This window comes from Sceloporus occidentalis, unplaced genomic scaffold, assembly GCF_023333645.1.
Source record: "Sceloporus occidentalis isolate IW3139 unplaced genomic scaffold, rSceOcc1.0.p SCAF_1, whole genome shotgun sequence".
In the NCBI taxonomy this organism is placed as follows: Eukaryota; Metazoa; Chordata; class Lepidosauria; order Squamata; family Phrynosomatidae; genus Sceloporus; species Sceloporus occidentalis.
Window position 1 is genome coordinate 141777405 of NW_028316981.1, and position 16632 is coordinate 141794036.

The 16632-nt window shown below is 43.0% G+C and overlaps 1 protein-coding gene across 2 annotated transcripts in view; it reads left to right on the plus strand.

Annotated features, from left to right (window-relative positions):
• The first annotated feature begins 6105 nt into the window (after positions 1-6105).
• The window catches only part of FSCN2 (fascin actin-bundling protein 2, retinal), a 31003-nt gene continuing 20476 nt past the window's right edge, over positions 6106-16632 (plus strand). For both annotated transcript variants that reach the window (XM_089539766.1, XM_089539774.1), the window contains exon 1: positions 6106-7099. In XM_089539766.1, the coding sequence (XP_089395892.1) occupies positions 6280-7099 (820 nt within the window). In that variant the 5' untranslated portion in view covers positions 6106-6279. The remainder of the gene's footprint in view (positions 7100-16632) is intronic.

The following is a 16632-nucleotide window of genomic DNA, read 5'->3' on the forward strand; positions in this document are numbered from 1 at the left end:
GGTTTCCCATAAAGCCACGCTGCAATTCCACTTCAATTTTGCTTCCGCTTGTCCTTCAGCTTTGGGGGGGGGGGGGGGGCTGCTTCCTGCTAATTAAGAGGCATGGACTGGGAGCTATTGGATAATTATTATATTCACGTTTTAACGCGACAAGAGTGAATATATGCTCCTTTTAACGTGAATAGAGCATGTTCTTTCAAACATTCTTCCTGCCTCCCCAACTTCTTTTGTAAATTGTGGGGTTCCTTGGTTCCTCTCTCTCACTCGCCTAAATATGCTATGCTCCAGTCATCTGGAGTCTCACTGAACATGCGCAAGGGGGCCAATTCACAATTAAGAACCCACCAATGTGATGACTTACTTTGCACAGAATGTGGGTCGCATTCAGGGAGGCCATTACAGCGAATTTAAGGTATGATAAGTAATCATGTAATTGTGTGAATTTTCAAATTGACCTTGCTATCTTCTCTTTCGAAATTGAGAGCCTCCCATCCCGTTTGATAAACTCCTTAAGCAAGGAATCAGTGGTGTATCTAGTATATTCAACACCCAGTGTGGATAATTTTTTTAATACCCCCCTCCTCTTTTCAACAGTCTTTTCCAGATCTGGCAGAGCTGCTGGCTGGGCAGCAAAGGTGTGTGTGTGTGTGTGTGTCTCCTCACTGCCCACCCAGCAGAACCACCAAACCCAGAAGGCAGCCCAGTCCCACCAGCAGTCACTGCTGGTTGTGGCTGCTCCTGCCACCCCACAGCATTTTCCACAACTAGCAGCTGTTGGGTGAATGGGAAAGGGGGATACTCTTTTTACTGCTTGGCCAGCAGCACCACCAGACCCAGAAGGCAGCCTCTTCCTACCAGCGTATTGGGTGAGAGGCCCCTCTGTTTGAATCCCCTGCACTCCCCTAATGACACTCTTGGAAGGAATACTCAGAAGCGACTTCCCATTGCACTTCTCTGAAATTTATCCTATTGTACCTGGTATTCTTTAGTGGTCTCCCTTCCAAGCACTAACCCAACCTGACCCTGTTTAGCAACCAAGATCAGATGGGATCTGGTGCCAATATACACTACAGCATATCCTAAGTCTGCCCTGAATCTGCCTCTGTTTATTTCTGATCTGGATGTGTCTATTCATAGATCACACAGAAGTATTTTAGGCTGACTCTGCACTGGGCTTCCAAATCATTTGGATTTTTTTCAAGTGTAAATTTGGAGTAAGGAGGTAGTCTGTGGTGGGAGCCCATGCGTCTGATGAAGTAGACTCAGTCTAGGAAAGGTTATCTACAAACTTCTTTCCCTCAGTTAGTCTCAAAGGTTTCACAATATCCCTTTGCATACTGATCCAAATTAACATAGCTATGGACTTTATCAGAAGGGGGAAAGTGACAGGAGCATAGCGGGATGCTACTGTCACTATTGCACTAGTGTCCTAAGATTATCAAACGAAGTCGTGTGACATTGCCATAATTCTGTCATTATCGGGTAAATAAAGAGGAACTCTAGCACCACTTTTCATTCATGGGACTTTCCCATAAATGAAAAGTGACGCTAGAATTCCTCTTTATTCATCCGATAATGACAGAATTATGGCAACGCCACATGACTTTGTCTGATAATCTTAGGACACTAGGGCAATAGTGATGGGAGCATCCCGCTATGCTACCGTCACTTTTCCTCGTGTAATAAAGTCCTATGTCTTTGAAGCATATCATACCCTCCAACTGTCCCAGTTTGGCAGAGATGGACCTGGTTAATCCATTTCTATCCCACTTTTTCAGCTGCTTTTAATGAATATGCAGTTCCTCTCTCTGCCTACCACTTTCCTCTTTCCTCTTTGGCTTACTTCAATTAATGTAAACTGAGTTCAAAATGAGAAAGTAGTTTGCACTTAGTTACCTCAACAGGAGGGGGGGGGGCAAATCTTCCCAGTAGGCTCATTTCTTTTCTTTTCTTTTTTTCAGGACTTCCTAAACTCAGTACATAAATTACAGGATTTCTCTGCTAAATTAGTAGTGTTGTGCGTTCTTTCTCATTAATGATTTTTGCCCTGGCCACACCCTTCTGACTACTTTCTTAGCCACAGGTGTCCTAGTTTTCATCTGTGAAATGCTGGAAGATCTGGCATTGCAAACTATAGTAGTTTCCTGTCAATTTAACTGTCATGCCTTTCCCCAATGGATTCTGGTTTGCTGAAGGTGCAGGACGGTGCCTCCTGGAGATCTCAGCCCTCTCTCCCAGAGCTTCAGTACTCAAAGGATCAGTAAATTATTGAACCAGTTAGTATTACAGATATGACTGTACAGTTGTTGCACCAGTTTCAGCAGACTGGGGAGCAGCAGCCATATAAACACATCCTGCCCTAGTTCTCAAACAGACTTATCACCCTACTGAAGGTGGAACTAAATTCAAGGCTGTGGATAGCTTTGCAGGCAGGGTTGAAAGGAGAACAATGGATTGTTTAAAGAGGAATGAGTTTTGCTGTGAGCTCTTAAAGTGTCAGAGTTATGTTCTCTTTGGACATGCCTAACTGGGAAGCTGGGTGGGACTGGACCTGCTAGCTCTACTATTGCTCCCTATGTACATGCACCATCACCTGTGAAAGAACACTGCATACCAAATGCTCTTTACTATGACATGTTGGGAGTGAGAAAAGGCCCACTGCTCTTCTGTGCAGCCAGTCTGTTATGCACATTTATCAGCCCATCTGTGCATAGGCACTTAAGGGACCGGATATATGTGACACTGGAGACCAATGTCACTTTGAAAAATTAGAGGTGGCTGAGGGATAACCAAGGCAAGGCAGCATCAGTGTGTGTCTGTATGAGATGTCTGCTCTTTCTCCCACTATGCATTGTTCCTGATCAACAGTATCCCCACCCCAAATAAATTTCCTATTATCCCCACTGAGAGGGAAAAGCAGGCACTGATTTCAAGCACACATTTAAAAAATGAAGTCAGAAGCCCTGATCAAAGTTAGATCTCCCAAGTCATAACTATTTTGGTTACAGGTGAGTCATTTGTCATATACTAAGCATAGTGTAGTGGTTTGAGTGCTGAACTACAAGTCTGAAGATCGGAGTTCAATTCCCAGCTCAGTTATGAAACCCACTGGGTGTCCTTGGACAAGTCACATACTCTCAGCCTCTGAGGAAGGCAATGGCAAACCTTCTATGAACAAATATTGCCAAGTAAACCTCATGATAGGTTCGCATTAGGGTTGCCATATGTCAGAAATGACTTGAAGGCCTACAACAACAATGGTTTTGAAGGCAACCCCCCCCCTCCCGCAGTATTTCTTTGGTCTCTTAGAATAAGTTTTTACTTGCAACAGTACACCAGGTGAATAGCTGTTCTGGGACAAGCATGAAAGCAAAAGGAGCTCTCTATCATTCATTGCATTTGCAGTTCAGTTTACAAAGTTGTCATTTATGCATACGTCCAAAATATAATGGATGTCCCCCACCTTTTTGTCTTTACTGAGTATCTAATGCTGTGCTCAAACACTGTCTTTTACCCACTTCATTCTGATACCTTCACAGTTGGCTTTCCCTAGCAAAAGTTGGGGAGTGTGGTTTCACTGGAATTACTCAAAAGTTGAGGAGTGTGATATTTGTTAGAAAGGAGGCAGGGTGCCTTTGGCTGTTGTGCTGGGATCTTTCCCCCCACTTTTGTCTGTTGTGCTGGGATCTTTCCCCCCACCTTTGTCTTGGTAAAACCAGCCCAAAGTTACCCCACCTGCCTCTACCTTTGGATATTAGCTTTTCCATTAGTGCAAAATCCCATCATCATTTCTACCAGTTTTCTGGTGAGAGGTGTTTTAGGGCCTGAACAGACAGGCCAAAATAAAGCCACTTCGGGTCACTTTGGAGGTATGCTGTTTAAATGATGCATGCATCTTAAGAGGCCGGAAGCCACGCCAAAGCCATGCTCCAGTTCTAAGGATCTGAGTGCAGCTTTGGTGCAGCTTCTGGCCTCTTAAGATGTGTGTATCATTTAAACAGCATATCCCCAAAGTGATCCGAAGCAGCTTTATTTTGGCCTCTCTGTTCGGGCCCCTAGATTGCTCCAGCTCAACCATAAAGTATCTTTAACATCTTTAAAATAATGTGCTGAAGAAAAATTTGATTAGATGCATGGGATGGGGAACAGACATAGTACTTGAAGTACTATGAACAGAGGAAACGAAAGAGGCCGCTCACAGCTTATTACCATTGTACTTGTGTCCTTTGAAAGGTGAGGGCAGTTCACTCCACAGCATGTGGGCCATGTTGCTGAGCTGAATGCCGCCCTTGCCTGAGTGCTCCCAGAGAGAGGCTCCCACAATTCACAGGTAATAGGCATCTCTCAGCTATTCTGTTTTTTCTCCCTCTGTCTTTCACCCACAACCCAAACAACCCAAACCTTGATATCTTGATAAAGCTGCATATTCCTTTTCTAAGAGTGGGGGGGAAACTATTATGAGAACGTAGACTGAAATGCAAATACTGTAGTAGATTGGATCTCAATTTAATCTACTGAAATTGGTGGAACTTGTTAGTCATGGCTAATTCAACTACCATTGGTATTAATGCATTTGCTTAAAGTATGGCGAATTCTGAATCTAATCCACTGTGTACAATAAAAATGTCTAATTGTGCACAGCACTCAGAGAAAATAAAGGAAGCCTCATCATAAATCTAATTGCTAGTCCCAGCTAGAGTAGACACACTGAAGCAACAGGTTTACATTTTACCACTCAGTAGTGGGTTCTGTGGATATTCTCTGGTTAAGACTAGCAATTGGATTTAGGCCTTAGGATCCAAGCTCCACACACACACACTGTGGCTGTCTCATACACCTTATAGATGGAATAAAGAAATTAGCATATAGATGGAAAGATACTGTAATAGGTTTGACTAGTCCTGTTCTCTCTCCTGCTTCTTCATAACCACTGGGCCTTCACTGTCTGCGGTCATGTTTTCCCCAGCTCTGTTTCAGCTTCAACTGTGGCATTACCAACCAAACTCTCTTACACGTTAGCCTCTGGGGCTTAACGGTGCTCAGATAGAGATCTTAAAAATATCTCTTGTGAAATCATGCTAGGAGAAGCCTTGTTTCTGTCTCCAGGGAAAGAGAGAAGACCCAGCCTATTTGGTGTGGCCTCCACTTGTTCATATCCTAATTTGTTTTTCAACTGATTCCAAGTTACTGTGTTTGAATCCATCTCCATTTCTTCAGGAAGCATCTATTCAAGCAGTGGCAACTGCAATCAATAGTTGTCTACAGTTCCCTGTTGGCCTGCCTTGGTTCGATTCTTAGCCTGGCCATTTCATTGGCTTTGAGGGACCAGGCAATTATCCTTTTTAATAGAGCTGTGGATTTGGGGCTGCAGGACAGATGGAGGCAAAGGGGGCCAAAGGAGGATCAAAGATTTACACTAATAGAAATGACCAGCTAATTGTTAAGGAGATTAGAGGCTGAATGGAGGAGGTATTCTGCTCAGAGGTGACCTACCACGCACGGTCTCAGAGAGCCCTGTAATATTACCCAGGTGTAAAGAGGACTAAATTCTCCACCAGGAGAATAAGAAGTAGAAAGTGCCAGATAGGGTTCCCAGGCAGATTTTCCTCCTTAAGCATTGGGGATATGGAGGAATTTGGGAATCTGTCAAGCACCAAGAGGAGGAGGTTGAGTGAGGCTGCCAGGGGAAAAGGAGACATAGATACAGCATGGAGCACAGCTAACAAGGGGAGGCTGAAGAATAGGGCCTTATCAAAAGGCTATTGTGTAGCCTGTCAAACCTCCGTTCTTTGTGGCTTATGCAGAAGCCCCACTATTGGTTACAGAAGGCGGGCAGCTCACTGAAAGCTTTGTAATCCTAGCTGTGCTAATTAAGCAAGACTGCAGGTCGCCTAAGCATGAACATTTTCCTGAGTGTTCTGCCCCCACTATGGTGGAGAAGGTGAGGAGGAGGAGGAGATGGTCACTCTGAGCCATGCAGGAGGCAGCAGTGCTGCCAGCAGGGGGGAAGAGACAGCCAAACGAGATTGGCTTTATGGGCTGCAGCAGCAGCAGCAACAGATTAAAGGAAGGTAAGAGCTGGTGCCAAGAGACCAGGAACTGGGGCACTTGCACGTCACGGTGGCTTTGACTGAGGTGTAAGGATCGTTTGTGCTAATCCAGATCTCTCGATTGTGAGGCTGGGCGTATGTACGCACACGGTTTTGTACCCTAGGAAGGACAGGGAAAAACCAAGACTTTTGACCTTGTCCTTAGGGCTATTTGCTTTCCGGACAGAAGATGCCAACAAATGGGATCCACCAGGTCTTGAAGATCCAGTTTGGTTTAATCAATTCAGATAACCGGTACCTGACAGCAGAGAGCTTTGGCTACAAGGTGAACGCTTCAGCACCTAGCCTGAAAAGGAAGCAAATATGGACCCTGGAGCAGGATGGAGACAGCTCTGTGGTCTTCTTGAAGAGCCACCTAGGTAGGTACTTATCTGCCGACAAGGACGGCAAAGTTTCCTGCGAGGCTGAGAAGCCTGGAAGTGATGGGCGTTTTGTAATTGTCACTCAGTCAGATGGGCGCTGGGCTCTCCAGTCAGAACCATACAAGCGTTTCTTTGGAGGCTCTGAAGACAGGTTGTCCTGCTTTGCCCAAACCATCACTGAAGTTGAGCTCTGGGCTGTACACTTGGCCATCCACCCCCAAGCAAATCTTCTGAGCGTTAGCAGGAGAAGATATGCACACCTCAGTGCCCAAGAGGATGAGATCTCCACCGACAGCAACATCCCCTGGGGGGTGGACTCACTCATCACACTTACCTTCCAGAACAAGAAGTACTGCTTGAGAACCTGTGACAACCGCTACCTGCGTAATGATGGTACCCTGGTCAAGGAGCCCGATTCCCGTGCAGGCTACACCTTGGAATTCAAGGCAGGCAAGCTGGCCTTCAAGGATTGTGATGGGAAGTACCTGGCACCAATGGGACCTACTGGCACTCTAAAATCTGGCAGGAGCTCCAAGCCAGGCAAAGATGAACTCTTTGATCTGGAAGAGAGCCACCCACAAGTAGTTTTCATGGCCTCCAATGGCAGATATGTCTCCATCCGGCAAGGTAAATCCATATTACTCTTCATTAATAGGCAGGGAATATTTCTCTGCCCTCCTGTCTCAATCACTACAATACACACGTCTAGTTGTTTGCCTGCCTTCTGGAATGGAAAGAGGCAGGCACTTAACTGTGGCTGGCTGACTGAATGCATATAAGAAGCCAGAAGAAGAGATGGTAGTAATTATCATTCTCAGTCCCCCACCCCCTTCCTCTCTCAATCAATTTTGCATTTGGGTTTTGAGATCCTGTCTGCAGCTGTCTCTCATGGGCACCTCCAGAGAGGGTCAGGGAGGGAGGAATGCAGCTTATTTCATGAAGTGTACCATTCAGCTTCTTGTTGGCTCCTATCAACTTACTGTCAGAGCAGATTACTGTTTCTAGCAGAGGGCAAGGGCTGTGGTACAGGTGGAGAATTAACAAAAGATGTGGCTGGGAGAGGGATGCAGGGTCTCAGAGCCAAAGACCAGCACAGTGGAGAGTATTTGCTCTGATTGTGTAATGAGAGGGGGGAGTCAGAGGTTCATAGTTCTGCAGTACCCTTTATGGCTTTGCGTCAAAGTGAAGGGGCCTCTAGTTCACAGGACAATCAGTTCTAGTCCTGGGAGATTTACAGAATCAGAGGCACCTTTTGCCACAAATTAGGACACAGGGACAGCCAGCAGAATCCCTTTTCTGATGTTTCAGGGATGAGAAATAGTGTAAAATATAGAACTCACTCGCCTTTCATTTTATTAATATTGTACAGTAAATCTGGTGGCTCTCTAAAAAGTCACACACTTGTTAGCCAGCCTTTGTTTCTTCATATGCACACAACAGAATGATCCACAAGGAAAGCAAACAAACAAGCAAACCCTGACTTTTCCACCCCACCCCATTTCATGGTGAACTTCTTCTGCACAAATCCTGCTAAAATAAATGGGATTTGCAAGAGTGCACTCTGGCGGCACATAGACCGCTGATTTGGCCATTACATTTAACTTCCTTCTGTGTCATTAAACAATGGCATTCAGAGGGAGAGAATGCTCATCTTTAACAGCCAGCTCAGGCATCCATCTTTCACTTTTCACTGGTTGTTTTCAATGGTTCCAGAGCATTGTCATATATTTAGTTGTCCCTTTTGCACCACTGAGAAGCAACAGTGTGGTCCTTGTTTTATCCTTTGTGCCATCTAATCAAATCCATTCCTTTTCCAGACTTTTTTGGCCATTTTTTTAAAAAGAAAGACGATATTGGTAATGTGCTAAGCAACATTTTGCAAAGAAGTTTCATATTGATTTGCTGGTGGAAAACATGATGACAATCTGATTAAATATAATCTGCCTAGCTACACCAACAAGGAGGAAAAGATGAGAGAGGCACGCAGTGGTGGAGATCCTACATCAGGATTGCATAGCGTAAATATTTACATGTGGAGTTACACATTTATTGTTTTATGCAGTCCTTGTGTTGAATGACAACTTCAGTACTAACCTATTTGTGCATCAGAACACACATCCAAAAGTGCATGTGCTCTCTTGTGTCATACCTACATATGCATCCCAAGCACATCTGCATGTGCTCCATGCCACTATATAGACAAGTCTGCTTCTGCAACTTTGAAATCAAGATGTATCTTCCATATCAGACAAAAATGTCTAGCTGCTTCCATAAGGGTGGTTGTGCATGCACAAGTCACCAGCCACTGCCCCTCTCCCCTTTTACTGTTGTTGTTGCTATTAGTGCTAGGAGCTCTGTGTCTGGAATCTGTGCATCAGCTTCTGTTCCAGGGCTTGGAAATTTGCTTTTAAAAAGTAATCAGCCACCATTATAGTGCCAAAGTTCAAAAGTAGCTAGTTACAATTAGTTATAATTTTTGAGGCGGTCAGTTTCTATACAAATAGTTAGTTACATTTATAAGCTAATTTGTTACTTTCCATGTATTTAAAGTAAGTACTGTAAATGGATTTTTAAAAGTTACACAAACCACACTCCACTAGTCTGAATGCTGCAACCTGCTGGCCTAGGGTACAAAATGGGGCTCCCCATATTCATTTCTTCATAGCCACAACACAGCATATGGCAGCATCATGAGCCAGCATTTGAACCATATAATATTCCTTTTCCACCATGTAGTGAGTCCTTACTCCTGATAAATGTAAAAATAAAAAGTTACCAGTCACAGCATGGAAGGAGTGGTTTTTATATGTTACAGTCATAAAATAACACAGTTATATCTTTATTGTTGGAAACAGGAACTGAATTACAAATAACTACTGACTTGTAACTAGTTCCTTACCAGTTCTATTCATTTCTGGTATTAAGATGCTGTCTTCAAAAGACACAGGAGTAAAAGCAAGAAGAAAAAATGGCAGCCCATCTCAATGCAAATACACATTGAGTTGGAGCTGCCACTCAATCTCTCCTTCAAATATGCTTTTAGAAAAGGGAGGGGAACCAGTCTTTCACCATTATTTAATGGCTGATTGAACTGAAGGGTGATAACAAATCCCCTATATCCCTGCTTTGAATTGCTTATTTGAACTGTTTCTGTATAGAAGCATGTGCCTTTTTTCTTGTGGTGTTTGTTTTCCTAACCTCCACATTACATAGCATTATATGGAGCAGAAAGCAGGAGGTAGGGAGGGGAGAGGACAAGTGTTATTTGAATATAACAATTCAAATAAATATATGGAGATTTAAAATATATGGAGATCTCCATTGCCTAACATAGAAAATACACCCAAAAGTTGAAAACTCAACCTCGAAATGTTATGAAATACTGAAAATCCTCAGCCACACAAAAAAGAACTATGAAAATGATTTGAACCTGCTCAGACAGGAACATTCACACTCCTTCCCTCCAGAGAACAGTCAACTAAATATAAGCTATTATTCTTTTTAATGCTGTTTTCAGAGTCTAAGCTCCATGGGATGATGAGGGTAGCCCATTTCTTTTGTAATATTTTGTCCACTGTGAAAAGAACTAAGACTTTGTACTAAAAGCCTCAATTCTGCATTGGTATCACAGACATGCAGGGTTGCCAACATCTGAAGCAGCCCCTGTCTGGTGTTGGTTTTTTTTAACAGCAGCACTTTTAAAGCTCTGTTAAAAATGCAGAAGCAGACTGGACTTGTTTTTTCATTGGCCAAGTGTGTTTGGTGTAGGTACATTTTGATTATTATAAGTGTTTTATTTATTATTATTACATATTATATTTGTTTATTTTACTGTCGAAAGATCAAGATGTGTAAAAATATAGAAAGACAAGGAATCAGGGACATAAGCATATGCATTGTGTTTGTCCCACCATTTCATTACCATAGAGTCCAAGCCCTAATCTGATTTCCAAATCTGGCTTCCAAAACTACAGCAGACACTGTCCATATGTTTTATATTTTCACTTGTGGAAGCATAAAGGTCATGAGGAATAAAACTTTGCTTTTAAAAGCAAAGGAAAAACAAACAGAGATCATAGGTTTCTGGAAAGGAAATGATTCTAGAGATTTAGATTCTGCACAATGTGATAAGACTTTCGTAGCCTGGTAGATTTATGTATCTCAATATGTGTGTGTGTGTGTGTGTGTGTGTGTGTGTGTTTATGTTTCTTTACGTTGGCTATCTGTAGATAGCCTTTTTCACTATTTCAATGGAGTTTCTGAGAATCAGATGAGCCAACAAAGATGCCAGTTATTTCAAGCAGTCAGCTGTCATCAGTTCTGTACAAATTGCTCTTATTATTTTAAGAAAAAACAGCCAACCAGCTGTTTTGAAATGTGTACTGTGTGCCTTCAAGTCATTTCCAACTTATGGCAATCTTAAAATGAACCTATCACAGGGTTTGCTTGGCAGGTTTCTGGGGCAAGGGGATGCCTTTGACATCTTCTGAGTCTGAAAGTGTGTGACTTGCCCAAGGTCACATAATGGATTTTCATGACTGAGCAGGAAATCAAATTCTGCTCCCCAGAGTCATAGTCCAATGCTTAAACCACTACACCACATTGGCTCTCTTTTCAAATGCAGATGTACACAAATAAATTGCCACATGCAAATGAAATTATGCAGACAGCGATTTTCCCACTGGAGATTGGATACCTCCCTGCAGTCTCCAGCAAAGTTTGTCCAGGAGGTGCTCCAACTGTGCAGAGTTTTTGCTAAACTGCCTCAACCCACCTTCCAGTTACAACCTAGTGATTCATTAACATAGCCTTTCCCAACCTGATGCCCTCCACATCTTTGGGATTATAACTTCCATCAGCCTCAACCGGTAAAACCACTGACAACAATAATGGAATTGGTAATCCAAAACAAAACTAATCAGAAACTGAGTAAGTGACAGATGGCAACCAGAAATGCCACACTGCTGTGGGCTAATGGTGCCACTCTAGTCTTCACCATCATTGTAGTACTCCATGGCAATTTCAGGGCAAAGAAAGTCTCCTTAGATTTAAAGGGCATGAATACTCTTGAAAATCATCACACACAGTTTGGTTTCCTTTCCAAAGGCAGATAACCCGCTAAGAAACAAGTGAAATTTGCTGCTCCAGGCTGATTCACATCATCCAGATTCCACTGTCGCACAGACAGAGTAGGGCCCTCAGGCAAGGGCCATCTCACACCGGAGGTGCCTGCAGAAGCACCAGAGAGTAGCAATCAAGGCCATGGGCTAGAAAATCTAAAAATCTTGGTTTATTGCCCAGAAAACCTGTGGACAGCCTCGAGCAAGTCACTGTTCTCTCAGAACCAAATTCACCTCCCTTGTATCTGTTATCTGTGGATAAGAACACTGCTCAGATGTTTTACAAACTGTCAGAAGGATTACTGAGATTATGCTTATGAAGTGCTGCAGGAAAGACAAGAAAGCCATGGGGTCACTAGCAAATCGGTCCTGGGGGGAAATCAGTCAGTACCACCTCTGCATCAGTGCCACACGGCCAAAGAAGGAGGGACCTGCTTGCATAGATATCCCTCCACACTATCTCAACACAGAACAACACACCAACCAACCCACCTTGATAAAATGCAAGCCTGTGACTAACATAGTCGTTTAAAAAAAATCTCCTGTATGATTTTCAACACCTTTGCCTGATGAAGAAGCCAGAGGAGCTTCGAAAGCTTGCATAATGTATTTTGTGAATTTTTGGTTGGTCCAATAAAGGTATCACTGTTGTGGATTTTAGAGATTATAGTACCTTTAAATCTGGGGAATCTTTGATACCTCCTCTACCAATATCCCCTCCAGATTATTTGGACTGGAATTCTCATTCTACCAAGGCAGTATGTGGATTGCAGTGTAACACATGGGGAAGACATCTCATTAGGAAAAGGTGAGGCTGACTATGAAGATTTTAAAAAGAAAGATCTCAAACTGGGGGTACTGTACTTCCCCAGTTGTGCACCTTCAAGTTGTTTCTGATTTATGGTAACCCTAAAGCAAACCTATCATGGGATTTTCTGGGGCTGAGAGTGTGTGGCTTGCTCAAGGTCAGTCAGTGGACTTCCATGCCTAAGTGGGGAATTGAACCCTGATCTCCAGAGTCATAGTCCTACACTCAAACGACTACACCACACTGGCCTCCCCAGTACCCCAAACAATTGTTGGTCTCTGTGAAACTAGCAGATTCCCTGCTAGTCTTAAATGCACCAGTTGCCTGGCCAAGTTTACTATCACAAGGAGTGGTGATGGACACTAGTTTAGGAGGCATTCAAAAAAATCATCACAGACAGTAGATGGTGGTTATCTGCTTCCTGCCTCTGCACCTCATCATCCCATGGCTATTGACTTTTTTCTCCCCAGTTCCTTGTTCCTTATGGAGTTTTAAAACTTTTTTAGGTGAGTACTTCTGAAAACCATAGAGTTCCTCTAAATCTGCAGATACTTTCTCCTTACATAGGTAGTGCTTTTTTTTTTTACTACATTCACAGTCTGGATCAGGGGTAGGCAACCTTTTTGAGCCGGGGGCCAGATTGCTGTCCTTCAGACAACTGGGGGGCCGATGCCAAAAAATAAATAATTAAATAATTTTTCAAAAAAAAATTAATTAAATAAATAAACCGGGACAAATGTAGGACAAAATTTTCAGATGGAGGACACTTTTAAAAAATGGAGGACACGCAAAAAAATTTGCTGACTTTTAAAAAAATGTTAATATAAATGCATGTTTCAGAGGCTTCTATAGACAATTGCCCCCCTTGCCTGCCACTTGCCCCCCCTTGCCCGCCACTTGCCCCCCCTTGCCCGCCTCCTTCTGATAGGCCAAAGGCCCCACGCCCTCATGCGAGAGGCCAAAGGCTCCGGTGGCAATCGGCGGCAGGACCGGGCTGGGGCCGGTCCCAAGGCCTTGCTGGGCCGCATCCGGCCCGCAGGCCGCAGGTTGCCTACCCCTGGTCTGGATTGTGCATGTAGTGAAACTTCGTTTCCTCCATGCGAAGAACATAAGATAACTAGAAGGAAACTTTAAATAATGACATCTATGTTTTAAAGATCTATTATGTATCATAAAAGTGTCATGCTATTTCAAGAACGTGGACCTGAAATTTTTTAATTTTAAAATTCAGGAGTCTTTGTCAACATTATAGTTCCTAGACCAAAAAAAGGAGTTATTTGCAATTATAGGTTTTAAAAAGCAGCAACAGTTTAACTTTTTAAATTCTAGTTTCTCAAAAAATAACTAAAATAATATCTTTGTTTTTTTAAAAAAAACATTTGAATGCTGCAAGCCTTTAGTCTTATGATACAAAACATCCTACCATCCAACTTGTTGTCACTTCAGCACCCACAACAGAGCACACAGGAGCAGTGTGAGGCAGCACTTGAACCAGTTTGGGGTTACCCAACTGAAAACTGGAGAGGGCTCCTGTACCTTTAATGGTTGTGTAAAAGAAGGAATCCCAATAAGTGTTGCTTGTCACACAACCAGATAAAAAGCAGTTGTTGCAATTGTGTGTCTTCAAGTCACACAATAATAGGCAACCCTAAGGTGAACCTATTATGGGCTTTTCTTGACTAGATTTGTTGAGGCAGCACTTGAACTGGGTGCAGGGTTACCCAGCTGAAAACTGAAGAGGGCTTCTGTGCCTTTAATGGTTGTGTAAAAGAAGGAATTCCAGATGATGTTGCTTGTGGCATAACCAGATAACAAGCATTTGTTGCTGTTGTGTGCGTTCAAGTCATGTCTGACTTATGGAAAACGTATGGCGAAAACGTAAGGTGAACCTATTACAGGGTTTTCTTGACAAGATTTGTTCAGTGTGTGCTGCTGAAATTCCCTCTTCAGTTGTCAGCTCTCTCCAGTTCTCAGTTTAGTAACTCTAGCTAGCATTTGTCCTCAAACATATATTGAGTCCACACCCTTGTAACTATAAAAGTAACAAAAAATCCCACTGCAGAAGAATTCATGACCTTTGTAGCTTTATAATGTAACTTAATTATGCTTTAGTTGTTGAAAATGGAAATAAATGAAAAAAGAAATAATTAAAAGTAACTTCCTTGTAATCAGTTGCATCCATGACCTGTATGCCACATAAGGATGTAACTGGTAGTTGAATCTTATGTCAGTGATGAGGGCGAGATAGCATTTTCTGCTTTTCTTGAGGACAGCAGGATAGCTTAGGGGGGCACAGAGCAAGCTGTATGTGGAAAAACAGCTCCGTTCTCCAAAAGAGGGAAACAGCTAAACCAGTGCTATTCAAAGTAGTGGTCTCTGGGGTTAGAAGTTAAAAGTTTTCCAGGATGTTTGCCTTTATTTAGGTGGGAAATACTAGAGCTGAAATAGGAATCAGCATTTTTAAAATAGATAAAGCACACCTCAAACTGACATTACTTCCCATTGAACCGAATTTAATTCAAAATATAAACAAGGTGGGCAGTTTCAGGTTACAAACTTTTAAAAGCGTACTAATGACTTTTACATATACATACACATATAGAAAATCAACATCTTAACTAGCAATTGAAAAAGATTAGATGAAGAAAGAGATTCAGTCTTAAGCTGGCCATCTTGTTGATAGAGAGGTAAAGATAAGGAAGAGATTGGAAAAGGAAAATAATGGAGAAGAGTAAGATGAAGAAGGGGGTCTTTATATAACTTTATGTGATGTTTCCCAGGTCATGTGGTCAAGTTACTTGGATACCCAAAAGGTATTTATGTCCATGCATTTCAGGATAGGAAGAGCAAGGGAAGAGGGAGGCAGGAAGAAGGATTTCACAGGCAGGAAATTCTGTCCTATCCTTGGTTGTTCTAACAGCAACAGAAGGAGTGAGAGAGAAAACTGAAATTTTCCAACATGAAGGCTGGTGCTGGGCCATAAGCTACTGGTTGCTGGTTCACAGCAAGTTTCCAGAAAAGAGAGAAGCAGTTGTAATCAATAGACACAAATATGGTTCAAGTGCCTGGCCCATTTGAGGAAAAATTCTGCCAGTCCCCTATATCAAATAGCCTAAGCACTGAGAGCTGCTGCCATTGATCCTTCTAAATCATCCATCATCTGCTGCCTGGGATGACTAGTTCACACTGCATAATGTTAGGGCCAGTGCTGCTCAGTCATTACTCCTAAAAATCCCTTTGTCCCTTTCAATATGGCCATCTCACTTTGTAAATTCAGTCACTGCTTATGTGATGTTGGTGAAACCCACCTTAGCCACCGGCAGTTGTGGATGCACACATACCCTGATATACCTCAGACAAATTAATTCATGTTAACCCTGGATCGCTTCTTAAATTTAATGGTACCCTATTTTGTGCTGGTGAAACCCAGCTAGCCGGTGAGCAGGAGAAAAGAGATCAAATGTTGTTAAGAGGTCAGGAAGCCCAGCTCTTCTGCTAGAGTCATTATTATCTTGTCCACATAATATTATGTCAGCCCACCTGGCCCAACAGATATTAATCCTAGCCTCAGTCTTTCCAGGTCTCTCAGTCGCAGCTGCTGGGCTTGTGGGATACCAGAGATGCCAGCACATTGGCAAGAGCCTCCTTTTGTTGGCAGTGAGCAACAGCCAGGAAGACAGCGCTGGGCAGGACTTCTTTGCCTGTTCCAAGCCACTTAGGAGCTGGCGAGTTATTAATAGGAGGCTTGTGTGTCAGCCAGATGGAAACAACAGCAATCAGATTAATGAGGCCAATTAAAGCAATTGTTTGAGGATTTTCTGGTAACAGAGCAATGAGGGAAGGCAAGGCCCACAGATCAGTGCTAAAGGAAGGGTCTAGTATGAGACTGATGAGGACTGTGATATGGGGATAATTTCAGGGGTATAGTAGGGAAGGTCACATCCTTTCCATCTGGAGGATTATCCAGCTCCCTTCTAAACTGCAACCTGGCAGCTGCGTGGATTCAGATGGATCCACCTCCACAAAGTGTGTGTGGTCTGTTCTGATTATAGGCAACAGAAGAATCCAATTAAACTAGTTTGTGTGAAGGGAGGATGAACTCAGGTACATTTAAGAAATTTGGCTTGCCTACTAAGGCCTGATTATATGGAATCTGGTGGAAAATAAAGGCAGCTTTTCAGGTGAACCTAGCCAGCCTTACCAGGATGGAACGTTGGCCTGTTACAGACAGC